Source organism: Oncorhynchus nerka, linkage group LG20 (assembly GCF_034236695.1).
Source record: "Oncorhynchus nerka isolate Pitt River linkage group LG20, Oner_Uvic_2.0, whole genome shotgun sequence".
Classification (NCBI taxonomy): domain Eukaryota; kingdom Metazoa; phylum Chordata; class Actinopteri; order Salmoniformes; family Salmonidae; genus Oncorhynchus; species Oncorhynchus nerka.
In genome coordinates, this window is record NC_088415.1 from 22,006,146 (window position 1) to 22,033,751 (window position 27,606).

Consider the following 27,606-nt stretch of genomic DNA (forward strand, 5'->3'; position numbering starts at 1 on the left):
TGGGGCCAGGAGTTTTTCCTGCTCAGGCCACTGTAATTAGAGCCAGGAGTTATCAGACCCTATATCCTGGCCAGGGAAAACTCCTGGTTCTATGATGTATAATACACATGCTACCAAGTGTATTACTTTATCAAGTACTATTAATGCTGTTAGACTCCCTCATACGGTAGCTGCAGGCTGTAATGCACTGTATTGAGGTCAGAGAATAACAAAGACCTCTAGGGGCTAACAGGCTATATTAGCATAGGCAGAATCATTGACAGCTTCCACCATTTTAATGTAGTCAACTGGGTGGGACCTCCAACTTCATTAGCTGTTGACTCTGTTGGAGCCATGTCCTACCCAGTCATCAGGAGGGATCAGTAAAGAAGAAAATTGACTATTTCAAAATGGAGATTGTCATAATGGCACAGATGCAAAGAGGAGTCCTCCATCTTGCTCTATGGATGAAGTCCATATAAGAAAGTGGTTTAATAGTCAACAATGACTAAGCCTGGGTCGCATTCAGAAGCTCACAACGTAGCAAAACATTTAACAGAGAGAAAAAGTCTGTTCTTATGACAAGTTTATGTGGAACACTTTCATTCACTGCCTGCCATAATCCATTAGGGGCCACAACAGCCCGAGCACCATTCAGTCAGTTCACTGTGCCTCCAGACAGTTCAGTAAGGTCATCACAGGTCTGTTCAGTCCAGTATCACACAGAGAAGGAGAGGAAAACAAAAGTAAAGCCCATCCTGGTTGTGAACTTGCAGGTGAGTCCATATATACACACCTGTTCACGGCTGGGCAACAATGAGATCAGGAAAACTATTAAGAAAGAGGAAGACCATGGTGCTTGCCTACGGAGCTGTGAGGGGAACGGCACCTCAGTACCTCCAGGCTCTGATCAGGCCCTACACCCAAACAAGGGCACTGCGTTCATCCACCTCTGGCCTGCTCGCCTCCCTACCACTGAGGAAGTACAGTTCCCGCTCAGCCCAGTCAAAACTGTTCGCTGCTCTGGCCCCCCAATGGTGGAACAAACTCCCTCACGACGCCAGGACAGCGGAGTCAATCACCACCTTCCGGAGACACCTGAAACCCCACCTCTTTAAGGAATACCTAGGATAGGATAAAGTAATCCCTCTCACCCCCTTAAAAGATTTAGATGCACTACTGTTCCACTGGATGTCATAAGGTGAATGCACCAATTTGTAAGTCGCTCTGGATAAGAGCGTCTGCTAAATGACTTAAATGTAAATGAAATGCAACAAAGAGGGGTACTCATGACAATGACAAAGAAGCAGCAGTGTCTAGTTAACAACAGCAACATAAAAAAACATGTATTTTACAGAATAAAACAGGAGAAATGCATATCCCTCAGTCTGTTGGTGAACAGAAAAGAATTACAACAGTAATGCTTAAATGGAGAAAAATAAAAAGGGAAGAAAAAAAAAATCATAGGTTAGTTTTTCATAATGAATCTTGTTCTGGGATGCAGCTCTGCAGTGGTTACTTGCTGGCACAAACACAAAGGCATAACATCTGATTTTAAACCTAACCAACACTCAAATTAGACCCCAAAAAATAAAAGATTATGACAATATAGCCAATTTTGACTGCAGCTGGCATATCTAAGGGGAAAACAAAGTTAGCCTACAGGACAAGACTCATGACACATTAACCTGCACCTACTTCCTTTGGCAAAAATATTTGATGGAAAGGTTGTAGCTAAGGCTGAGTTTACAAAGGCAGCCCTATTCTGATGTTCTGCCCAATAATTGGCAAAAGAGCAACCTAAGGCTCGCAAGCAGTATTCTCTGTATGGATGAAAGTTAAGTATGCATCTTGGGATGTGCAGTGTACAAAACTTTAGGAACACCCGCTCTTTCCATGACAGACTGACCAGGTGAATCCAGGTGACAGCTAGGATCCCTTATTGATGTCACCTGTTACGTCCACTTCAAATCAGTGTAGAAACAGACAGGTTAAAGAAGGATTTATAAGCCTTAAGACATGGATTGTGTGCCATTCAGAGGGTCATTGGGAAAAACAACAGATTTTAGTGCCTTTGAACAGTGTAGGGCAGTATGGTGCCAGGCACATGAGTTTGAATGTATCAAGATCTGCAACGCTGCTGGGTTTTTCCATGCTCAACAGTTTCCCATGTGTATCAAGAAAATCTAGCCAACTTGACAAAATAATGGGAAGCATTGGAGTCAACATGGGCCAGCATCCCTGTGGAATGCCACTCAATATTAGGAAGGTGTTGCTAATGTTTTGTACACTGCATGCGCTATACACTAGTACTTCCCAACCCTCTTCTCAGGGACCACCAGAAGTTTCAACTTTTGATTTTAGCCAGAAACTTGTACAACTGATTCAATTAGTCAAGGAGTTGATGATTAGCAGACTAATTGAATCAGGTGTGCCAGTTTAAGGTTACAACAAAAATCTGAAACATTTGTTAGTCCCCGAGGAGAGGGTTGGGAAATCCTGCTATACACAGACAATTAACATATACATACATTTAAAACGCCCATACCAATAGAAATCCACTTTTTTGGGGTGAAAGACAATTGCCAGAGCTTTACCCATGACGTTGCACAACGATGTGATTCAATAAATCTTCATTTTAGTCAAAGTATGATATTTGGGCTTGAAGTGACAAATCCAAATGTGTAACTTCGGACGTTTCCATGAGGCTTACATGCCTTTTTCCTATGAGGTGACGTGCAAATTATTTTCACCCTGTTTCGCGTCGGGCTGGGCTTTATTTAAATGTTATCACCCACCAACATGGCAATATTTATTAAATCAGAAACACCTGCTGCAAAGTTCTTCCTAATCAAGAGTCATCTGAGAAACAAACAGCTTTTCTCTGTAGCCTACACTTGAGTTTCCACTAGATAAAAACAGTCACAAAGTCAACATTGGCTATATCATACATACAAATTCATGAAAACAAAAAGTAGCTTATTTTTTTACCGTAAGGATAGGCTAAGGTTAGCAGTGTGGTTAAGGTGAGAGTTGGGTTTAAAATCAGATTTTAAGATCATGTTGAAATAGAAAGGGTTTATGACTTTGTGGCTGTGTTAACTAGTGACGACCCTACACTTGGCCACCGTGCCACGGAGCAAATTAAGATAAGGGGAGCAAACTAATGTTTTTACCAGAAAATTATCACAATCCCTTGGATAATGTGTGAAATTAGAATTATTTTTGAGCCGTCAGGAGGGATGGACCAATGAATTATAGGCCTACTCGTGAATAAACATTCCATAACTGCAGTTGGCAGTAAATCGCCAACCTTGGCTTTATACTGTTCAAACACCACACTCCGGGTGGCAGTAGGAACCCTTTCAGTTTGTTTGCCAACTCATAGAAGTAGAAGAAGAAAATGTACTACTTCAAAATAGAGATGGCCTCAATGGCCCTGCCCATGCTCTCACCGACGCCATAATGATGCAATGTCTAAGTCAATGGTCATTCCCCTCCTCCAGTCCTGCTAGTGTATGTTGGCAACAGCTTCCTGGATCTCTCTCACGATAAGGCAGCGAGCGAGGATGTGCTCCATCTGCTCTCTGTTGATTGGCTGGGTGGAGTACCACAGGGGGCTGTTGGGCGCCACCACGGGTTCAGGGTTCAGGTAGAAGGCATCGTTGCGGCCTTTAGCACTCTGTGGACTGAGAGAGAGAGGTTAGTATTATGTGACAAATGAAAAAAAAAGTTCATGTTAACTGCCATTTATCAGTTTTCCATTCTAAAATAGAATGGGAAATCCTACTGCGTGGTATGACTGCTAGGGGCAATGAAGTTCTACCGCAGTAGTCCGGGTAGCTATTTGGTTAACTATTTAGCAGTCTTATGGCTTGGGGATAGACGCTATTCACTGTCCTGTTGCACCAGAATTGGTGCATCGGCACTGTTTGCCGTGCGGTAGCAGAGAGAACAGTCTGACTTGCGTGGCTGGAATCTTGACAATTTTTAGGGCCTTCCATCTACTGACTAAAAGGAGAAGAATTTTAGCATTCTAAATGCTGCTAAATGTATGCCCCAACTCCCATTATAAAGTAAATAACACCATGTTGAAACGGGAGTAAATGTCGAACAGTGATATTGATGAGAAAGATGCACCTGTTTCAGCAGTGTGAGTCATGGCTCAAATGGTGCTTGCATTTAACAAAGTACCTCAACTCAAATAGGTAATTGGCAATGGCTGCAATCATTTCTGTAATCAGCACTTTCTTTTCCAACTGTTAAGGACGATTACGTGCGGAGCACTTTATATCCGTCACAAATCATTTGAAAGACGCATATCCCCTTTTAACGTCACAGCATTGTTGCGTTAGGTAGGCCAATTTGTAAAAAAAAAATCTAATAAATCCCATTACGACGATGATCAGGACCTGTTATTGGTAGTTTTGTGATAACTGAATTGTGATTTAAATTTCATTCGTTAGGGATTTTCTTAATGTTAATGATAAAATTTAGTTTAAAAAAATGTAACGTTCACACCCCTAGTTGTATATTAATGTTCTACAAATATCAGGCTAGATTCAGAGGCATTATGTACCCTTCAACTGTTTCCTTCACACCCTTACTCCTTGTCCCTCAACTCACCATTTGAAGAGGTAGAAGTCGTAGAGTTTGATGGGGCAGCGCAGAGGGTTTTCTGGGTGCTCCAACTGCTCTGCATACATGTCATCTGTCACTACGGGAGAGGGGTTAGAGGTTACCACCAAGTTTTTGCATGTCACAAAGAGCCATGTACAGTATTTGACCCCTAGCTCTCCTGTCCTGGGGCTGGGTGACCGCTCACCTTTCTGTCCTATCTGGTGCTGGCCAACAGGCTTCAGGTAGCGGATGCTGGTGCACTTGTCTTTGGGGTTGTTGGGGCTCTTCCTGGTGTGTCTCAGGACCTTGGAGAAGGCCAGCTTCAGATGCTGCTCCACAGTCTTCAGCTGAAAGTACCTAGGGGGGACAAAGAGGTGTTAGATACACACATATATACACACACACACAAAATGCATGTAACTTACTCACTTGGTGTTGAAGAACATCAGCGTAGTCAGTAGCGTTGCAGGGGAATGGGCACCCAGCTGTTTACACTCCCACAGCATCTCCTCTGTCACCTGACTGGCGATGAGGTAACCTGGGCCAGGAAGTCATAAAACAGCAAAAAACATGAAACACCTGACATGTTTTATTCATCACTAATTCATACAGGTGATATGTACAATGTGTATGGTTGGGCTCTAATGGACTATACCGATTTCTGTTCTTACCTAGTGGATGGACGCTTGGCCTCCATGGCTCCAGTATCCGATGCAGACACTGGGAGAAGCGCCCGTAGTATGGGTCTGAAAACACGTCATCCACACGACCATTATCAACCAGATACTAGAGAAAGACAGGAAAGACAAGAGAGTAAAAAGATAGTTCGAATATGCAGTAGCTTCCATTATAGTTACTATATTCCTGTGTGTGTGTGTGGGGCACCTTCTGTATGCAGAGGAAGACGTAATAGAGAACGTCAGCCCCATAAGTCTCTCCCTCCAGCCCTCGGGCCTCCTGGCACATGTGAGACAGCCCCACACTGAGCTCAGCAACCGCACACGACACCAGGTCCTCCTGGAACCTCAGTGCCTGCCGGCCTACACACACAAGTATAAACAGTCAATGGTCAATGGGGAGCTGGCTAGCGAGGGGGTAGACATACTGTCCGACAAAAAAAAAGGTGAGTGAGTGTACTTACGGCCAATGGGAGCTAGTTTGTTGATCTCGTCCTTGTCCAGCTCGGCGTTCTTCCTCTGGGCCCAGAGCTTCCACACGTCAAGCCCCTCCTCAGGCTTCAGAGAACAGGGAAGCATCATCTCTGTATGCCCCTGGCCCTCCATCTCTGCTACTGCCATGGTCTGACCCTGTGCAGACACACCAGGGCTATCAGTATGCAAAACAAATGCAGCAAGAAACCAGGCCATTCGAGTTAAGACCTCTAAACAGAAATTAAAATCAGGATTATAAATTATATCAATCTTGATATAGATGTTTGGGGCTTGTAGAATTATAATCTGTAGCTGCTGAATAAAGTGACCTGTAGTTGCTGTGTGTCCTGGACCTGCACCCCTCCCTGTGTGTGCAGCACCTGCTGCTGGGGGTCCCAGATGAGCGACTGCGTGGTGTTGCCGTACCCTTGCACCGCCACAGGGATGTGGATGTTCCCGTGCATGAACTGGGCCGGGAATAGAGAGTTGGCCGCCACTGTCTGGTATTGCACTTCTTCATGACCCACCGATGACCCTGTCATCGTGGAAACTGCATGACTCGAGCCAATCGTAACTTGCGTTGGCGTAGTGTGTGCCATTGTCGTTGTAGTCCCCCCACCAACCTGCACAGCGCTGTATGCTTCCTGGGGGATGGCGATGTGTGTGACACCACCCTGATCACGTGACCCTGGCGGGGCAGAGTAGACTGGGATGGTCCAGGTCTCTCCAGTGGGGCTGGTGATGGTACCTGTAGCACTGTACAGGTGGCTGCTATCTACAGTCAACACGTCTGGCCTCAGAGATACGTAGCTCTGCTGCTGTCCCTGACCCTGGGGGATTGCTAGCACAGTGGCCAGCTGCTGACCAGGCAGGGCGTAGGACACTGTGATGGGCATGTCCACCTTACGCTTCTTGGCTGGCTGGAGGGGGGAGGTGGTCTGGATGGTGTTTCCCCGGGGAGAGCCCTGCTGCTGGGAGGGGGAGAGAGCTCCCACCGTCTGTATCTGGATCTGTTGACCACCCGCCACCGCTGCCATCAACTGGGCCTGCAGCTTTGAGGGAGAGATGTTAAAATACATTATCCGTAAAGTATATGTGTACACCAACTGGAATGTGTGTTTACCTGTTGGTGCTGTTCTTCTGTGAGGTCCCCGGACTGTATTAGCTGGGCTGTGGTGACCCCCTGTAGCTGTTGATTGGAGGAGGAGGGCAGCTGCAGCACCTGGCCCCCCACCCCAACCACCTGGCCCTGATGTTGCCCCCCGATCTGCACCTACAGGAGACATATACATTTCAGTTAACCAGGATAGTCATAGGCTCTCAGCAATAATTGGCACTCATTTTTAGGAGAGTGGCAGGGACAGAGCGAGAGAGAAAGACAGAAAGAGTAGATGATTATACCTGTATTATGTCTTGGCCTTGGTGCATGGCTGTGGTCATATTTGGTGAGAGCTGCTGCTGTGCTGCCATCACCTGTTGCTGGGACACCTGTACCTGCTGTTGCTGAAGGTAGAGCACAGGGTGGTTTTATTATAATATGGATCATGTCACCAAATCCATCTCATTTTTCACAAACTAGACATTCTCTTTTCCTCACTCTGTCTCTTACCGGACAGGCCAGTTCCAGCAGTGACCCAGCCACCTCGGTGTTGTCTGTGTATATGCAGTTTGCTCCCTGCTGGTACACCGTAGTGGTGGTAGTGGTTGTGGCGGTAGCACCGCTCTGATGATTGAACTCCTGCAGTGCCTCAGGGCCCTTGTTGGCCAGGGACTCCAGGAACTCCTTCATCCGATGCTGGGGGACACTGCGGGCCTTCAGCCTCACCAGATCCTCAAACGAGCCCCCCGAACCCTCCATGTTATTCATCACAGCCCAACGCTACTCTTCTACAGGGGATAGGATGGGGTGCCTGTGTTTGTCATAGACAAGACACATGTCAGTTATTTACCTTAAACCTGCAGTAATCTACTTACTGTCATGAAGGCTTAAAGGGCAACTCCAAAATATGCGAAAAGCACATTTCTACATATTATAGAAATAAATCAAGTTAAAAAGTTCTACCCGAAAACATCAAATGCCAAAACATTTTAAAAAACAACTGATTTTCAAACTGAGATATAAGGTGATGTGGGGTTGTTTGAAAATCAGTTTCTTACAGGGTAGGATTAAAAGTGATGTCAGAGAAGCATTTTTTAGGACCTTATGTTTTTATCACAGATCATAGAAACGTGCCGTTTTCACATATTTAGACAAAGGTTACAATATAAATTACAATGAATATGTAAATAGGGTTGTGGTACACTACAGTTGTCTGTCACAAAAAAAAATAGCTTTAATTTTTGACGGAATTTAACGTTTTAGGACAAGAATATTTGCTGACAGACAAGGGGGTAACTTTTGTGGCCGTTCAATCACTACCAATCGGTATTAGGTGGCCTTAGACTCCGTTCTGTCCGGACAGGACTATGACAGAGGTAAACATTCCTGCTTTCAACATCTGACAGAAGCTAAATGTTAATTCTGCTAGCATGGGGTATCGGGATTCGGGGGGTGCTGCAAAAGCGTTGTATCAACTCAGAGGAATTAAATAATCCACTCGGAAGTCGGAACAATGAAAACTGTTCAGTGACAGTCGAGGTCAGGGCGAGCGCTCACCAGGTAGGTCTTGTCCTGGTTCTTCGCTCGAGCAGGTCGGTTGCGAGAACACCGAACGAAGATGAAACAATCTCACATTTGACTGGGTGTGAATTAAGTAATTGTTCATATTGTCATTGATACTGAACAAATGCCAAGTGTACATTAGCTACTGTTGCTAAAGGCGAAATACGGGTGCTGTAAATCTACTGTAGGTAGTTAACGTTACATGCCAACTGACGTTAGCGGACTACGGTATTTTGCTCGTTCCCGTGGAGTCCCCTCCTCCCTACCGGCATACTAAACAAACAGAAAATGCAGGTCTTGAGCAAATCAAATACGCCATGTTAATGAAAGCACAAAATAGATAATGTGGCGAATAGAACGTCAGTATAAAACGTGTTAAATTCAGTAACAGTATAGCTCGCTCCTCTCCTCCCTGCCTGGCTTTACTGTTACCTCTCTTCTCCCAGGCCGACCAAATCCACTCTCTATCCGCCCAGAAATGCAGCTCCACAAGCCAGTAGCAGCGTTTTTCTTGTGCATAAGAGAGATACAAATTGTCTCAGTGATCTTTTAGACTTGGATTTTTCACGTTTTCTTGCTATTTTGTCTATTATTTTCCCTTTTATTTTGCAGTCAGATTTCACTGGGCGCCATCTTACAACTACACCCCTTTCGTCCAATCAGATGGCGTTCTACTGCGGCGTGTTGCTAACGCGAGATTACCCTTTTCAGATGCCGCGATAAATTGATGTGACCGTCATTTTAAAGGGGACATGCAGTGCAACATGCCACACGTATCACAACCTCCAGATGAAGCATAACTCAAGATTAAATAGCAATCTAATTGCTTTAAAGTGTGAATTAAATGTATTGTTCATAAGGCTGTGTGCTGCTCAGCTCATGAGGAACAACCTTACAATAAATATCTCACTTTCCATTTAAATCTTTTCCACATCCAAAAGCTTGAAAATAACATTTGCTCAGCACTGTACGTAGGTAACATTATTTTAGTGAAGAACCCTGGCAGCAGGGTAATAATGACTGTGGGTACTGTGTTTTAGAAACAGCATCTGTCCCAGTCCACCTTAAAGAGCTTCTAACTGGTATCTTGCCTAGTTCTCTTAAGGGAGACCACAGGAAATGTGCCAATTATTCCTGTGGAGCTGGGACAGCTCTGGGCAGGCAAGAGTTAATTCGCATGCACTCTTACTTCCTCAAAAAGTGGTCTGTGTTCCTCCCACAATGCAAGTGTGCCTTTAAGTGGATTGTGTCGAAGTATGAGAGTGAGTGATGTCATCCCTTTCACTGCTTTTTAAAATACATTTTTGTATTTAACTTTCACTGTTAAAGTTGATTAAGAAACACACCTACATTAACACAAGGTAAACACTGACTCAGACACATTGTAATATTTATTTTACAATTGTTTTTCATGGTTTCCTCTCAAATGTGTCACCAAATGTTGCATTTGTAAGCATCTATGTTGTGAGAGATCAGCAGAGCTAAGCTTGATGATGATAAGTTTGACTATGGACTCAGAGCTTGACAGGATGGGTTCATATCATACAAACTTACAGTAAGACCCTTATTACCCCAATTATAAATTAGTTGTGGTCCTCAAAAGGAGGTACCTTGCGACAGTTTCCAAGTCTATGCAAATGCTAAACTGAAAGATGCCCGAAAACCACAATTCTGGATTTCAAATCGACTCCTAAGCACATCTGTAGATCTGGATTGGATAAGTCTATTCAATATGGCAAAAAGTTCAAGCCTATCAGAGGTCTATCAAGATGGAGCATTGCTTACACCCATTGATACTTTCAGATCTAAATCATGTCAGGTGTAGGGGATTTGGGATTCAGACATGTTTGAGGGCTCATGGGAAGCAGGCAGTCCAGCTTGATCTCATTCCGCCCAATCACATCTTCCCGGGATCCTCTTTGAGGGTGACCGTTCTGTTGAAGACGAGCTGCAGGGAGAGGAAAGCTGCCGTTACCCTCTGACTCATGCTCTATGGAAATTTCTCTTAGGTTACCAACTTCATAAGATTACATTCTACATTTCAAAGTAAACAATTTAATAACACCCCAGTACTCACTCCTTTTTGCCACCTGTGTCAATCAACTATTCAGTTTCTAGACCGTACCTTGTCTGCTGTGCTGTCTGGGTCCAGTGCGAAGTAGCCCACTCTCTCAAATTGGAACTTATCAAACACTTTTGCCTTGCTCACGGAGATGTCCACCAAGGCACTGTCAATCACTTGCAGGGAGTTCTGGGGGACAGAGAGGACATAGGAAACATTTTGACATGAGTGCAACTCAAGAATCCTCTCCTTGTCTCCTTTCCTTAATCAGTATGTGCGGAGGTTGTGTGTGTCCATGACAGTAACACTTAGACACACTCACAGGGTTGATGTCACTTAGGAAGCCGCCGGGCACCTCAGACGGGTCCTCAGGATTTTTGTGAAGGAATCTGTAACAGACGGAAAAAAATTGACAGCGAGAGAGAAATCATTCCACACCTAGCAGACAGATATATTTACAGACGTGTGTCTCTCTCACAGACACACACGAGTGACTCACAGTCTTTCGTATAGACGGATTTCACACTTCTGGGGCTCGCTGACCCAGTGGATGAAGGCCTTAGGTTTCTCTGCAGCCTCATTGGAACTACAGCAATGCACCTCCAACTCCACCACCCTGCCCTGGGCATCCTGAGAGAGATGGAGAGCGAGGGAGAAACAGAGTAAGAAAGCAGAAGATAATAGCAAAGTGAGAGAATCAGAGAGGACAGAAGGTGTGGGGGACAGAAAGAAGACTAACATCCTGCCAGGACAAACAGGCATGTTTGTAGGTTCATAGTCTTAACATGGTTCTTTGTTTTTTGTAGTCTTTCAATCTGAGAGAAGCATTTCACCTTGATGACCTTCTGTACAGATATGACATAGCCAGCATGCCTCAGGCCTACTGGCTGATCTGGGGTCAGACGCTTGTAGCCCTTCTCCATCACCTGCAGAGGGAGATTGTGTGTGAGAGCAGCAGGGTTAACACACACACACTTACAAAGTACACAGACCTTGTATTGAGAGCATGGGCACTAAGACCCACACAACTTGTCACCTACCTCTCTAAAGTCGCTCTGCTCGATGAAGATGGTGCGTGTAAATGGAACAACATGGCTGCCCATGAACTCATTGGCTGGGAAGTCAGGCACACGGACATCATTCTAGGAGAGGAGATAAATAAATGGTTCGCATTCGCACTAATCCTTGAAGCAAAAGTGATTGTGTGAGTGTTTTCATACCCGTATGCCCTCAGGCAGGTTGGTGATGGTAACTTTGAGGGGCTCCAGGACGGCCATGGCTCGGGGGGCGTGGTCATTCAGCACATCCCTCACACACGACTCTAACATGTGGGGCTCCATCGTTGCCTGGGCAACAGTCACTCCAACCTGGCAAGATGGAATAAAACATTCAAACAATAGTATTGCTTACTCCACCATCTCCCTATCCCTCTCTCGTACCTTCGCACAGAAGTTGTTGATGGCCTCAGATGGGAAGCCCCTCCTCCTCAGAGCAGTCAGAGTGAAGAGACGAGGGTCGTCCCAGTCCCTGCGAAACACAAACCGTCAGTGGAAGTCTCTCTCACACACAGATAGTTACTTTGGCACAAATAATGTAGTTTGGCTCTGGAAACAAATAGTTTGGTTGGGAGAAATCCAGATTTTCATACCATCATACGCTATTACCGTATGTGCACGCAAGGTGCTATAACAACAAAAACAAAACAATTTAAGCAACAGGGATCTTGATCTTGACAACTAGCCACTTAGCTAGCAAGTTAGCAAACCAAATGCATAGATGGAGCCCTGAGCTGGATCATATCGTTTCAAAATACCCTGTAATACAGTGTATTGCCCAAGACTACAGTTTGGCCATAGAAACAAATAGTTGTGTACATGTGTGTAATGCTGACCTGACAGTTCCTTCCTCCACCAGTTTGATGATCTTCCTCTTGGAGACCACGGTGTAGGTGAGGTTCAGACGGCCATATTCCCACTGCACAGGGCAGTACACGTCCAGAGCATTACACAGCCAGAAATATGATGACCGCCTGAAGGACACACACAAGCATATTAAGAGAATCAAAGGTTCTAAAGAACCAACAACTTAAAAGGAAAGCTGACCCAGAAACAACTACAACACACAACATACCTGGCCTGGAACTCCTTGGTGCAGAGTGAGTGGGTGATGTTTTCAATGGAGTCACACAGACAGTGGGTGTAGTCATAGGTAGGATAGATACACCTGTGAAGAAAAAAGGCAGGAGGGGGTAGAACTGTGATTAGTATATTGAACTGTTAGAAGAAACACTGTGGTGTGTGTGTGTGTGTTACCATGCGTCCCCAGTGCGATGGTGGGCTGTGTATTTGATCCTGTAGGCCACGGGGTCCATCTTGCCGTCCTCCATCACCATCTTCATCCTGACTGTGGCCTCTCCCTCAGCGAACAGGCCCCGCCTCATCCTGTCAAACAGCACCAATGACTCCTCAGCAGGACGCTCTCGCCATGGCGACGGGGGCGGGTTGTGACCCTTCAGCTCCTCCCCCCGCTGGTGACACACGTAGGCATGGCCCCTAGAGAGATGAGCAAACACACAGACACACACATGCAAATTGTTCCACACATATGAGAATAAAGAGAAACACAGATAGCGTCACCCACCTACGGATGAGGTCCACTGCCAGGTCGTAAAGTCTCTGGAAGTTGTCGGAGGCGTGAGTGATTTCATAAGGCTTATAACCTGAGACACACACATACAGATGTTGCAGTGTGTTATGGTTGACTATGGCATGGCATTACCAGTCAGTGCTAAACCATTCTCTGGATGCTTTGCCAGTGTTGTTGTGATGTTAGGGTAAAATTGTACAACGGACACTCACCCAACCACTCCACCATGTCTTTGATGGCAGTGAAGTACTTCTCCTCTTCCTTTTCTGGGTTAGTGTCATCATACCTCAAGTAGCAGATCCCATCGTTAGCCTGAGGAGGGAGAGAGGACAAGGATATATGAAAAGAGGGCAACACACAATTGGGTTCTGTCAAGTACCCCATATGAAATCAACCCTTAGCCTTTACCAATAAGCTAAACGTAGCCTAAGCTATACTTAGCCTTCTGGTAGTGGTTAAGAGTGGTGCTGGTGTGTGGAGTGTGTGTCAGGGCCATACCTTAGCGTAGCCAAAATTAAAGTTGATGGCTTTGGCATGACCAATGTGAAGAATGCCGTTGGGCTCTGGAGGGAAACGAGTTCGAATCTACAGTAATATAGACAGGCGAGAGAAAAACCAAGAGAGAGATCATTTAGTGAGTGATCAACAGTTCCACCTGCAGGCAGTATGAACCTTAAATGCATTCTGGTCATCCCACCTGTGACATTCCCTTATCTCCATACCTGTCCTCCAGTGAACTCCAGATGCTGCTTCAACAGGTCCATGGTTTTAGGAGTGACCACATAGCCCTCTGTTTTATAGTTCTCTCCTGGAGAAACAGGTCAGGGGCCAGGGGTTACAAGCTAGTATACTTAAATTGGTCATGGATGAAGTGTCTCTCCATCTCACCTGGTTTGTGGAAATTCAAGGCCACTCCTCTCAGCTCATCCATCAGCGATCTGCCCTCAATCTTTATCTCCCCTACACACACAAAAGTATGTCAACACCCCTGACCACTTAACCCAGAGCAGCTTTATGTGGAGTCCCCAGGTCATTACCATTCATTGTGAGCTCCTCCTTCACCTCACCATCTGGAGCCTTAGCCTTCTGAGCCTGCACATAGAATTTACTAAATTAATAACTCCTATGTGATTATGCAGTCACATAATGGATTGATCCATTAGTAAAATGATCTGCGCTTGTGTGTGTGAAATATGATTGCACATTTCTTTTATAGACAGCTATGTTGAGCTGTGTGAAATGTTACCTTGGGTTTCTTCTCCAGGTCAGCCTCTGTCTTTGGGCCAAGGAGATGGAGGACCTGAGAGGGAACGGGGTCACAATATAAGTACACATCTGAGGTACAGTATATCTATGTTGATATATACAATGCCTTCAGAGGACAAACATAAATGTATTGTTACACACACCTGCATGTCCACCTCGTTTTTGATCATCTTCCCATCAGCCCACATCAGGCCACCACGAGCCTCCCCTGTGAAGACAGAGGCATTCTCAATGAGACTGACATCCTCTCCTCCTTACCAACACAGATATTAATTTCCTCCAGTCCCAGAGGAGGTAATCAATATTCTATCAGGGCTGTATTCTTACCCATGAGCAGTCCCATGTTAAAACGGTACCTCTCCTGCAGTAGCTGGTCTTTGTGCTTCTTGATCACTTTTTCCACCTGTAACATACCACTGTTAGTCAAACCCCTCACACTACCTAGCAACTGTTAATAATCATCACTTGACAGAGACTATGTTTACAACATAACAACATTGCATGCAGAATTATGGATAAACAGGAAATCTCTGAGCCCTCTAGTTAGGGCTAAAGCCAGATGTTTTTCCAGGTCAAAATAAGCTCATGTCCTCACCTTGTCTTCTATCTGCTCTGGTGTTATGACCACTCCCACTCCACACAAAGACTCAAACTCCTGCTGGTTGATAGGGTCCTGGGGATGGCTCTTCACAAACTCCAAAGCAGCTAGAGGCGAGAGGAGCCAAAATCAAAGTGTTGTGTGTGTGTGTGTCAGAGAGAGAGAGACAGAGGCAGACAGACAGACAGAAATGGCCACGAGACAAAATGCTGATGACATACAGTCAACTACATTAATCAGTGATGTCAGGAAACGTGTGTTTGTCTACCTGCCAGTTGCAGCTCTGTACAGATCTTGCGTTGAGCGATGTGATCTGTGAGGAAGCCCAGGCGTTTGGGGTCTCGAAGACGAGAGGTCATTGTGTACAGGAGGGTCCCTGTCGCTTTGTCCACTCCTGCCGCCCCAAGCACCCGCTGGGCCTGTGGAAATCAACCAGTTGGAATAAATAGTGTTATTTATGTCGACACCACTTAACACTATTGAAACCAGTGTTGGGCCAATACCAAGTCCCAGAGTCGACTAGACCTGGAGATGAACTGACAGGAAAGCTGTCAATTGAATAGTCTGGATTGCTACTTTCAAGAACAAGTGCAGTACAGTGGAGATCTGGGTTATTTTTAGCTGGTCAAGTCAGGGTAAGATGAGTTCTAATGACAGGGTACACTAGAAAGAGGACTCCAAATAAAATTCAAAGGGGCAGGCCTATAACATGTGTATGTGAAAATGTACAGTGAACTATCAGGTCTTTTCTTGTCACTATTATTCTTGATTTGTCAATAATACGTTTGAATGAATGTATTCACTCAAGACTCATATCAAAGGATGAACTTGTCTGACTGAAATAAATGCCACAGCCAAAAAGAGTCGGTGAAATGACTAACGTTACTAAACTAGCTAACGTTAGAGGATTTATGATCCTGTCAATACAGTCATATACACCCACGCCCGAGCTGCCAAGATGTAATACTTTTCCCAATCTCTGAAGTCATACCTGTGTAATAGCATCCTTTAGGGCAGAACATAAGGCATCATTTTTCAAAGTCTCCTTCGCTTTCTGCTCACTTAGCCCGATAGAAGTGAATAGTGTCAACTGATCCGCCATCTTTTACAATTTACACCAGCCAAACACGTTGCAAAAAATCATTTGTCTGGAGGGGCGGGGGTACTTCATAATCACGGAAAGAATGAAAGGACAGTCATATGAACCAATCATGTCGCGTCTTTTGGACCAATCATGAATAGTGTTTGTTGCAGTCGTTATATTACGCTCTCTCAACGAGCCAATCGTTGGTTGTGTTGATATCAGGAGGCTCCTGAGGAGGGGAGGGGGGTTTCACAAATGTGTTGGTTGGTTGCATCAGACAGTAGACGAATGAAATGATAAGTTTGAGTAATTCCTGAAAAACCATTAATACGCAGAATAATGTTAGAAATATTAACTAGGAAGTACAATTGGCTGTTAATGTAAGAACGTAGTGACAAATATAGTATGTTAGTCAAAGAGGAAAGGTCACTCCGCGTAATCTTTATTTTCCATTCACAAGAGTCAAACACCGGGAAAGTCATTATAGGCCCACACACATCCAGGGAGTGAAAATACGTGTAAACATCTGCTCTCAAAGTAAGAAGCTATAACTTATTGTAATGACAAGCTGGTTTTAACATAGATTTGCGTAATATGTTAGCTACTCTACTATGATTTTGAGGTGACTCAGCATGTGGAGCTAACCTAATTAGTAGCCTGTAGACTAGCTAGCTAACTACTAACTTTTATTTATTTATTTAATTTCACCTTTATTTAACCAGGTAAGCAAGTTGAGAACAAGTTCTCATTTACAATTGCGACCTGGCCAAGATAAAGCAAAGCAGTTCGACACATACAACGACACAGAGTTACACATGGAGTAAAACAAACATACAGTCAATAATACAGTAAAAAAAAACAAGTCTATATACAATGTGAGCAAATTAGGTGAGAAGGGAGGTAAAGGCAAAAAGGCCATGGTGGCAAAGTAAATACAATATAGCAAGTAAAACACTGGAATGGTAGTTTTGCAATGGAAGAATGTGCAAAGTAGAAATAAAAATAATGGGGTGCAAAGGAGCAAAATAAATAAATTAATTAAATACAGTTGGGAAAGAGGTAGTTGTTTGGGCTAAATTATAGGTGGGCTATGTACAGGTGCAGTAATCTGTAAGATGCTCTGACAGTTGGTGCTTAAAGCTAGTGAGGGAGATAAGTGTTTCCAATTTAAGAGATTTAAAAAAAAAAAATTTTTTTTTTTTTTTTAAACTACTACTACTAACTAGTTATTACCAGAGCAAGAGCCGAAGTAATCAGTATACTGTAACGACCCTGGGTTTATAAACGCAGATATCGACTCTGCCGCACGAGCATGCTTTTGGGGCACAGTCGATAGCGCGCTGGACTTCGGGCTAGAAGGTCGAGGGTTCAAGGCCTGCTCCCTATCTGTTTCATTACAATACGTTATTCCACTAACGTTAGCTATCATTGTTATTACACAAGTTGCTAGACCGGTAACGTTAGGCAACGAAGCCTCCTCCCTAAGTTTGTTTTATTCACTGCTTTAGCACACTCTGCCAAACCGGATGTCCTAGCCATGTCTGAAACCTGGTTTAGGAAGGCCACCAAAAATCCTGAAATGTTCGTCCCTAGCTATAACATTTCCCGACAAGATAGAACTGCCAAAGGGGCGGAGTTGCAATCTACTGCAGAGCTCTGTCATACTATCCAGGTCTGTGCCCAAACAATTCAAGCTTCTACTTCTAAAAATACACCTTTCTAGAAACAAGTCTCTCACCGTTGCGCTTGTTATAGACCACCTTCAGCCCCAAGCTGTGCCCTGGACACCATATGTGAATTGATTGCCACCCATCTATCTTCAGAGCTCGTACTGTTAGGTGAACTAAACTGGGACATGCTTAACACCCCGGCCGTCCAACAATCTAAACCAGACACCCTCAATCTCACACAAATTATCAATGAACCTACCAGGTACAACCTCAAATCTGTAAACACAGACACCCTCATAGACATCATCCTGACCAATTTGCCCTCTAAATACACCTCTGCTGTCTTCAACCAGGATCTCAGCGATCACGGCCTTATTGCCTGTGTCCGTAATGGGTCTGCGGTCAAACTACCATCCCTCATCACTGTCAAACGCTCCCTAAAACACTTCAGCGAGCAGGCCTTTCTAATCGACCTGGCCCAGGTATCCTGGAAGGATATTGACCTCATTCCGTCAGTAGAGGATGCCTGGTTATTCTTTAAAAGTGCTTTCCTCATCTTAAATAAGCATGCCCCATTCAAAAAATGTAGAACTAGGAATAGATATAGCCCTTGGTTCACTCCAGACCTGACTGCCCTTGACCAGCACAAAAACATCCTGTGGCGTACCGCATAAACATCGAATAGCCCCCAAGATACGCAACTTTTCATGGAAGTTAGGATCCAGTATACACAGGCAGTTAGGAAAGCAAAGGCTAGCTTTTTCTAACAGAAATGTGCATCCTGTAGCACAAACTCCAAAAAGTTCTGGGATACTGTAAAGTCCATGGAGAATAAGAGCACCTCCTCCCAGCTGCCCACTGCACCGAGGCTAGGAAACACTCACCACCGATAAATCCATGATAATTAAGAATTTCAATAAGCATTTCTCTATGGCTGGCCATGCTTTCCACCTGGCTACCCCTACCCCATTCAACAGCCCTGCACCCCCACAGCAACTTCCCCAAGCTTCCCCCATTTCTCCTTCACCCAAATCCAGATAGCTGATGTTCTGAAAGAGTTGCAAAATCTGGCGCCCTACAAATCAGCTGGGCTAGACAATCTGGACCCTCTCTTTCTAAAATGATCCGCTGCAATTGTTGCAACCCCTATTACTAGCCTGTTCAGCCTCTCTTTCGTATCGTCTGAGATCCCCAAAGATTGGAAAGCTGCCGCGGTCATCCCCCTCTTCAAAGGTGGAGACACTCTATCCTACCCTGCCTTTCTAAGGTCTTCGAAAGCCAAGTTAACAAACAGATCACCGACCATTTCGAATCCCACCGTACCTTCTCCGCTATGCAATCTGGTTTCCGAGCTGCTCATGGGTGCACCTCAGCCACGCTCAAGGTCCTAAACAATATCTTAACCGCTATTGATAAGAGACAATACTGTGCAGCCGTCTTCATCGACCTGGCCAAGGCTTTCGACTCTGTCAATCACCACATTCTTATCGGCAGACTCAACTGCCTTGGTTTCTCAAATGACTGCCTCGTCTGGTTCACCAACTACTCAGAAGGAGTTCAGTGTGTCAAATTGGAGAGCCTGTTGTCTGGACCTCTTGCAGTCTCTATGGGGGTGCCACAGGGTTCAATTCTCGGGCCGACTCTTTTCTCTGTATTCATCAATGATGTCGCTTTTGCTGCTGGTGATTCTCTGATCCACCTCTACGAAGACGACACCATTCTGTATACTTCTGGCCCTTCCTTGGACACTGTGTTAACTAACCTCCAGACGAGCTTCAATGCCATACAACTTTATTGCCTTACCTACCTAATCTTGCCTCATTTGCACACACTGTATATAGATTTTTTCTATTGTATTATTGACTGTACGTTTGTTTATTCCATGTGTAACACTGTGTTGTTGTTTGTGTCGCACTGCTTTTCTTTATCTTGGCCAGGTTGCAGTTGTAAATGAGAACTTGTTCTCAACTGGCCTAACTGGTGAAAAAAAAAGGTTAACTGGCTAACGTTACTGACAGATTCATTCTTACACGGAACCCAAACTGGCTGCGTGGGTGTGCCATTGTGCATACATTTATTTTGTCCCCCCACACCAAACGCGATCAATGATACGCAGGTTAAAATATCAAAACACCCTCTGAACCAATTACATTAATTTGGGGACAGGTCGAAAAGCATCATACATGTATGGCAATTTAGCTAGCTAGCTTGCACATGCTAGTTAATTTGTCCTGGGATATAAACATTGAGTTGTTATTTTACCTGAAATGCACTAGGTCCTCTACTCCGACAATTAATCCACACATAAAATGGTCAACCAAATTGTTTCTAGTCATCTCTCCGCCTTCCAGGCTTTTTCATCTTTGAACTTATATGGTGATTGGCATCTAAACATTCATAGTATTACCACGACGACCAGTAAACCAGTTTGTCTTTCAACCAATGAGGAGATGGCAAGTGGGTACCTGCTTCTATAAACCAATGATGAGATGGGAGAGGCATAACTTGCAGCGCGATCTGCGTCAGAAATGGGAAAGACTTATAGTTTAGCCCTTGGCAACGCAGATGCTCGTTGGCGCGTGTGAGCAGTGTGGGTGCAGTAATTGACTAATTGACCTACAATCCAAGATTAATTCTGATCTTAACTCCACTGTTTTTATTGTATGAAAAACTGATGATGGTGGTGTGCACTTTGTATGCATTGAGTCAAAGATGGTTCTCTTGTGATTTCTCTGTGTGACAAGACTATGTCGGTGAGTAAATAATTAGCCTCTGCCATCCATTATATTGGCGAACGTAGCCACAATCACTAGAGCACCAACTGACGAGCTCAGTTCAAGACTATCCTATCAACAAGACCTGAAGGACTGTAGGGAGTTGTGGCTGAATCAGGACATGGACACACCTAGCTGGTGCGCAATCTCTAATGTTATGGAAGTCTTGAGGTTTTACTCACTTTAGAATACCTCATGATAAGCTGCAGACCACACTATTTACCAAGAGTTTTCATCTATAGTTTTTGTAGCTTTCTATTTACCACCACAAACCAAAGCTGGCAGTAAGACCACACTCAATGAGCTGTATAGGGCCATAAGCAAACAAGAAAATGTACATCCAGAGGCGGCACCCCTAGTGGCCAGTGGTGATGGTAGGCAACACACATCCGCCATGCTAACCCTCAACACGGGGGCCCTGCAAGGGTGCATGCTTAGTCCCCTCCTGTACTCCCTGTTCACCCATGACTGCGTGGCCACGCACGTTCATTAAGTTTGCTGACAACAAACGGTGGTTTGCTTGATCACCACTGACAATGAGACAGCCTATAGGGAGGAGGTCAGTGACCTGGCAGTGTGGTGCCAGGACAACAACCTCTCCCTCACTGTCAGCAAGACAAAGGAGCTGATCGTGGACTACAGGAAACGGAGGGTCGAGCACGGCTCCATCCACATCGACTCATCTGTAGTGGAGCGGGTCGAGAGCTTCAAGTTCCTCGGTATCCACATCACTAAGGAATTATCATGGTTCCACACACACCAACACAGTTGTAAAGAAGGCATGACAAATCCTCTTCCCCCTCAGGAGGCGAAAAAGATATGGCATGGACTTTTAGATCCTCAAAGTTCTACAGCTGCACTATCGAGAGCATCTTGACTGGCTGCATCACGACTTGGTATTGCAGCTGCTTGGCATTGGACCACAAGGAGTTACAGAGAGTAGTGCGTATGGCCCAGTACATCACTGGGGCAGAGCTCCCTGCCATCCAGGACCTCTATACCAGGCGGTGTCAGAGGATGAGGAAGTCACAGACTGTTCTCTCTGCCACCACACGACAACCGATACCGATGCACCAAGTCTAGAACCAACAGAACCCTGAACAACTTCTACCCCCAATCCATAAAACTGCTAAATATTTAGTCCAGGTAGCTATTGGTTAACTGTTTAACTATACTGATACCCCGTGTATATAGCCATATTATCCTTACTCATTGTGTATTTATTCTATTATTTATCCTTTTTCTCTGCATTGTTTGGAAGGGCCTGTGAGTAAGCCTTTCACTGTTAGTTTGTTGTTTACAAAGTGTGACAAATAACATTTTATTTTGTTGCTACACTCTTAGAAAAAAAGGTGCCATCTATGACCTAAAGGGGTTCTTCAGCTGTCCCCATTGTTCTCCTATGGGAACAGGCGAAGAACCCTTATTTCGAAGAGTTCATTGCCTCCACTATCCATCTCATCAGATATACTCCACTGTTCATCTCATCAGATATCTCTGATACTACAGTATGTGGTGAGTGATCCAGCACTATGTCCCAGCATGCATTGCTGTCGGCGGGGACCAAGTCATGGCGCTCCCTGGCCTGCTCACGATCAGAGCTCCGTTTGGACCTCACACTAGGCTGCGGACAGAGCTTCCGGTGAGTTCCTTTGACCACTGCTTCGCTGATTCTATAGAGCAATGGCAGGCCACGTCTTACATGACCCAGGGCTCTGCCAAAGGCATTAGCAAGTATTGAAATTATCTCTAATTCACTCACTACCTCTCAAACCATTTATCCTAACCCTCTGTCGTCCCTCCCCATTTTCCCTGCCAGCTGGCGAGAGACAGGGGATGGCCACTGGACCGGAGTGATGGGGGGACGAGTGTGGACTCTCACCCAGACAGACGACACACTATGGTACCACACATACAATAGCCCCAACACCATAGGAGGGGATGGGAGGAAGCGGAGGGCAGGTTCCTTGCTCCAGGGGTCAAAGGGGTCAGGGAAAAGATCCAAGGGAGTGATAGAGGTGAAGGAGGAAGAAGAGGGGGAGCCAGTGGCTGTGACCCCAGACAGGAAGGAGGAAGAGCTGCTGAATGATTATTTCCAGCTGAAGGTGAAGCTGGGGGATCTGTACAGAGATTGGGGAGCAGCCGACCCACACTTTAACAGCATTGCCAAGATCTTCACAGGTAAGTTGGTTCGTGTTTGTAACACTGTGTATCTATTATGTCTCTTGTGTTTGTGCGTGCAAGTGCGTTTCATACTTTACAGTGTGTGTGTTCTGTCTCTTCCCCAGGTGTGCGTATGCTGCGTCAGGACCCCACAGAGTGCCTGTTCTCCTTCATCTGCACCTCTAACAACCACATCTCTCGTATCCAGGGCATGGTGGAGAGGCTGTGCCAGTCCTTGGGCACCCCTCTGTGTCAGCTGGACCAGACCAGCTACCACGACTTCCCCTCCCTGCATGCACTCGCAGGTTCCACCTCCACTACCACCAACACTACTCTGTCTGATTGTCTGACATCTGTCTATCTCTCTCTTTCAAATCCTTTGTTTTTTCAAATGTTTTGGGCTCTGACATGTCCTCTGATATGATTGACAGACAACAGTGTGGAGGCTTGTCTGAGGGACCTGGGGTTTGGGTACAGGGCCAGGTTCCTGCAGCAGAGTGCAAGACAGATCCTGGACTCTCACGGTGGGCCCCATTGGCTCCAGGGGCTCCGCAGTGCCCCCTACCTGCAGGCACGTGACGCACTACGCACCCTGCCCGGGGTAGGCCCCAAGGTATGCCTCAACCCTTCAGGACAATTAAGGGTGCATAACATAGTAAATGTAGGCATAACATAGTAAAACTAAATCCGGGACACACAAATTTGTATGATATGTTACGTCTGGTATGGTTACATAAGATGGATAGTTACTTAGGGTGGTTGGTAGGGGGTGGATGTATTTATTTATTTATTTTTATTTCACCTTTATTTAACCAGGTAGGCTAGTTGAGAACAAGTTCTCATTTGCAACTGCGACCTGGCCAAGATAAAGCATAGCAGTGTGAACAGACAACACAGAGTTACACATGGAGTAAACAATTAACAAGTCAATAACACAGTAGAAAAAAAGGGGAGTCTATATACAATGTGTGCAAAAGGCGTGAGGAGGTAGGCGAATAATTACAATATTGCAGATTAACACTGGAGTGATAAATGATCAGATGATCATGTACAGGTAGAGATATTGGTGTGCAAAAGAGCAGAAAAGTAAATAAATAAAAACTGTGGGGATGAGGTAGGTGAAAATGGGTGGGCTGTTTACCAATAGATTATGTACAGCTGCAGCGATCGGTTAGCTGCTCAGATAGCAGATGTTTGAAGTTGGTGAGGGAGATAAAAGTCTCCAACTTCAGCGATTTTTGCAATTCGTTCCAGTCACAGTATAGTGAACGTCTAGCAACCCAAAGGGTGCAAGTTTGAATCTGATCACGGACAACTCTAGAATTTGATCTAATTAGCAACTTTTCAACAGCTTACTACTTTTTAACTAATTTGCACCGACAGTACACAGCATGTTAGCTAAACCTTCCCCTAACCTTAACCCTTTAACCTAACTCTTAAACTTAACCCTAACCCTTAGCCTAGCTAACTTTAGCCAGCTCGCTGACGCTAACCACCTAGCTAGAATTCGTAACATATCATACATTTTCCAAATTCACAACATATTGTCCGTTTTGTAAATTTGTAACATAATATAATTTGTAATTTGTAACATATACGAAATGACTGATTCACATCCACAAATTAATACAATCCATACGAAACTTAACGTATCATACTAAATGAAGTGTCTCGGATTTACGTACAGAATAATACTAAATGTTCTGAGGCCAGGTTGACTACACATGTATTATTCACAAGCATAGAAAGTGTTACCTGGGTTCCCCTTGTAGGTGGCAGACTGTGTGTGTCTGATGTCTCTGGAAAAGGCCTGTGTTGTGCCTGTGGATACACACGTGTGGCAAATCGCAAAACGAGACTACAGTTGTGCGGCGGGCAACGGGCAGAAGAGCCTCACAGACAAGGTCCACCGTCAAATAGGTGAGGATTCACGGTACAAGGATGTGTTTAACAGGCTTTAACAGTGTCCTTCTGAATATTACCAATCACTAATTGACTGATTTTGTTTCTGCACAGGGGACTTCTTCAGGCAGCTGTGGGGTCCTTATGCTGGTTGGGCACACTCGGTGAGAAAAATAACTGGTGGTCAGAATCCATCCACTCATCTGTTCACTTCCTCTCTCTGCTCTCTCTCACTCTCTTTCTCTAATCTATCCATCCAACTTGAGACACCGGTAACTTGAACTTTCAATAAATCATGCATTGATGTCAATGGAGCTTGACTGTCACTCTCTCAGGTGTTGTTCTGTTCCGACCTGAAGAAGTTCCAGAAGCTGAAAGAAACACACTCTCTGAAACTGGAGGAGGAGGAGAAGGTCAAGATAAAGGTGGAGGGAGAGGGAATAAACAAGAAAATTATAAAAATGTGTAATAGAAAGGTGAACATGTCTGTGAAAAAGGAGGTGGAGTGAGGTCAGTAGAAGTTATGTGTTGGTGATTTATGTTATTTCAGGAAGCTAACCTGAATGTGTGTCATTCTTTGCACACCTCTCTGGAGCAACTAGGCTATGAGTCTGACTGTTTTACCTGTTCTCTTCAGGTTCATGCCATGATTAACTGCAAACCAAGGTCGCTGTCAGTGGAGATTGTTCCTGATCACTTTGTAGAATGATGTAAGACAGAGCTATAAATGTGATACACGTTATAAAAGAGAGTTCACTCTGAACCAGACTTCTCACATTATCTGTCATACATTTATGTTCAGCTCTAAACTGAAGGCTGGTGTTTAATTTGACTGCGATTTCTGTCTGTGAATGAAGCTCTATAGATATGTGTCATTTCACACTGCCGTCTCTACATATGAACTACAAACATAGAAACCGTGTGTTTATCATATCTTTTCTAGATTAATGGACCACTACACAGACTCTGTAACAGTTCATTTTTATACTGAAATTAACAGGTTTTGGACTACTTTCCTTTGTCAGTGTTGTTTGGAGATTATGCACACATTTTGAATAAATCTATTTGTGGATAATCCCACTCCTTTGATCCCCTATATTTGTCTTTCCATCAGTGTAGTATGCTTAGACCATAGAGTTAGAGGACTCTAGTTGGATAAATGGGACATATATTATATTCCTATTATTCTCTATGACCCAGACAGAAAAGGTGCAGAGCGTCAGAGGTGGCCTCTAGATGGCAATAAGATATGGGAAGATTCTGCATCATAGTATCATGTGATTTTTCCAGGTCAGTCACTGTTAAAAGACTATTCTACTTTATACTTCATTGTTTGCTGAGCTGATATTAAGTAGTCAATGGCCCTCAGGGTAGCCTATGTGCCAATGCATTTAGCGGTGTTGACGTGTGCAGGTTCGTATGTCCAAAAATGTTGTCCATTACTGGTGCAATACACACTCAATCTCTCTTGACGATTCTATATGTTTACTGTGCATATCTGTGAGTCTGTCCAAAATAAGCAGTATATCCGGCTGTGAAATGCCATGGTGTCTGTACATGTATCTATAGGCATTAGTCAGGTGCGTCAGCATGTCTGTTTATAGTTGGGATTGCAGTTATCTGCCCTCAGTGCTATGAGCTATAAGTGTGTATATGTCACTCTGGGCTGTCACTGGTGTCTAGGATAGTGTGGGCTATATGGGAGACACTGGGAGAGTTTGACTGTAATATAACCTGTATGTAACGTAGATCTTTTTTTAGCCAACTCCTCTGCCATGTTTGTTGTCAGACCATTTGCAGTTAGCTACAGCACAAACAGACCTGGCTAGAGTGTATGGATTTGAGTGTGTCACTCAAAAATCAAGACATTCATAGATCAAGACACTGTAATTGAAGTACATAATATTCATCATCTATACTGAATGGATATGTGTGCTCATTAATGGGTAGCCTAAGCTACTTATGTAAGCATACATTCATGTATGTGTACTTGCATATGTATGTATGTCTGCATCCATAGGTTCTTCTGTATAAGGGGTGTTTGTGTGTGTGTGTGTGTGTGTGTGTAAGGGGTGTTTGTGGTGTGTGTGTATAAGTGGTGTTTGTGGTGTGTGTGTGTGTGTGTGTATAAAGGGTGTGTGTGTATATAAGGGGTGTGTGTGTGGTGTGTATGTGTGTATAAGGGGTGTGTGCAGCCATGTGTGTGTTAATGTGTGAGTGAGTCAGCTTTCATCTCCAGTCCAGTTGAGTTGGGCAGGAGCCGGGGTCCAGCTTTAGGGCACAGAGAGAGAGAGAGAGCACACAGATATAAATAGGAGTGGAAGAACAGGAGGAAAAAACAGCGGGATGGATAGAGGAGAAAAGGGGGGATTGACGTAGGTCGACTAAATAGGCGATATCTGCAACGTGAACACAAACACATTTGCTCGCTATGACCAAAATAGCCCTACAACCCTGTATGTTGCGTAAGTGATATGTCCCCGTGTGTCTTGTCTGTATAGTGTGTATGCTGAAAGGAGAAGATGCTGGTCCCCTGAAGTGGTTGTGTTACTCTCCTCGGCCACCAGGGGGCACACTCCCAGATCCCCAGCACAAAGAGGGGCTTGTGTCCCCTGCCAGATGTGCAGCAGTAGGGGTGTGTTTGCCTCCCTGCTCAGAAACATGTGAGGTTTGTGAGAGGAGGTTGTGTGTGTGGAGATGTGTTACAGAGAAAGAGTATGGCATGTGTACATGTGTGTGTGTGTGTGTGTGTGTGTATACACACGCATGTACTTGAATGCACACGTGTGTGAGAGAGAGAACGAGTGTCTTAGTATGCTAGAAATGTATGTGTGTTGATTTATCTGTATGAGTATGCCTCCATGTTGCTCTCATTGTTATGGCTTTGGTGTTCTTCTGAAATGGAAAGACAGCGTGAAAGCCAGTGGAACATCTGCCTCTTCACAACTTTCTCTCTCCGACACACATGTGCTCTGTTCTTCCCTCTCTCTCTTCCCTTCACATACACCAAACATGGTCTGTCTGTCTCC

At 44.7% G+C, this 27,606-nt stretch overlaps 3 protein-coding genes across 9 annotated transcripts; 1 reads left to right on the forward strand and 2 right to left on the reverse strand.

Annotated features, from left to right (window-relative positions):
- Positions 1-1,294: 1,294 nt before the first annotated feature.
- On the reverse strand, positions 1,295-9,074 carry LOC115102056 (transcriptional regulator QRICH1-like). 4 transcript variants are annotated; one of them, XM_065005303.1, is made up of 12 exons: positions 8,845-9,074; positions 7,360-7,660; positions 7,152-7,253; positions 6,874-7,023; positions 6,080-6,802; positions 5,741-5,906; positions 5,485-5,639; positions 5,270-5,385; positions 5,029-5,142; positions 4,805-4,956; positions 4,606-4,690; positions 1,295-3,668 (listed from the first exon to the last, which is right to left on the reverse strand). In XM_065005303.1, exons 2-12 carry the CDS (start codon positions 7,615-7,617, stop codon positions 3,491-3,493), a joined length of 2,199 nt encoding a protein of 732 aa, XP_064861375.1. In that variant the 5' UTR covers positions 7,618-7,660; positions 8,845-9,074; the 3' UTR covers positions 1,295-3,490. The 4 variants fall into 4 exon arrangements, with proteins under 4 accessions (XP_064861375.1, XP_029477458.1, XP_064861373.1 ...); XM_029621598.2 differs by having other exon boundaries at positions 4,606-4,696; positions 5,029-5,137; positions 5,271-5,385; positions 8,845-9,073; XM_065005301.1 differs by having other exon boundaries at positions 4,606-4,696; positions 8,845-9,073.
- Positions 9,075-9,785: 711 nt separating this feature from the next.
- qars1 (glutaminyl-tRNA synthetase 1) lies at positions 9,786-16,130 on the reverse strand. The gene is made up of 23 exons (XM_029621600.2): positions 15,976-16,130; positions 15,253-15,403; positions 14,982-15,091; positions 14,714-14,789; positions 14,530-14,594; positions 14,367-14,420; positions 14,158-14,212; positions 14,009-14,080; positions 13,843-13,928; positions 13,619-13,705; positions 13,333-13,432; positions 13,115-13,193; positions 12,787-13,026; positions 12,605-12,697; positions 12,366-12,503; positions 11,914-12,001; positions 11,695-11,841; positions 11,515-11,616; positions 11,308-11,400; positions 10,974-11,104; positions 10,797-10,863; positions 10,538-10,663; positions 9,786-10,360 (listed from the first exon to the last, which is right to left on the reverse strand). The coding sequence occupies exons 1-23, from the start codon at positions 16,084-16,086 to the stop codon at positions 10,310-10,312; spliced, it is 2,322 nt and encodes a 773-aa protein (XP_029477460.2). The 5' UTR covers positions 16,087-16,130; the 3' UTR covers positions 9,786-10,309.
- A 190-nt stretch (positions 16,131-16,320) lies between these two features.
- Positions 16,321-25,666, forward strand: ogg1 (8-oxoguanine DNA glycosylase). 4 transcript variants are annotated; one of them, XM_029621602.2, is made up of 8 exons: positions 16,321-16,605; positions 21,978-22,154; positions 22,332-22,693; positions 22,801-22,980; positions 23,107-23,288; positions 24,448-24,595; positions 24,692-24,741; positions 24,913-25,666. In XM_029621602.2, exons 2-8 carry the CDS (start codon positions 22,045-22,047, stop codon positions 25,084-25,086), a joined length of 1,206 nt encoding a protein of 401 aa, XP_029477462.2. In that variant the 5' UTR covers positions 16,321-16,605; positions 21,978-22,044; the 3' UTR covers positions 25,087-25,666. The 4 variants fall into 4 exon arrangements, with proteins under 4 accessions (XP_029477462.2, XP_029477461.2, XP_029477463.2 ...); XM_029621601.2 differs by having other exon boundaries at positions 22,004-22,154; XM_029621603.2 differs by having other exon boundaries at positions 22,022-22,154.
- Positions 25,667-27,606: the final 1,940 nt, after the last annotated feature.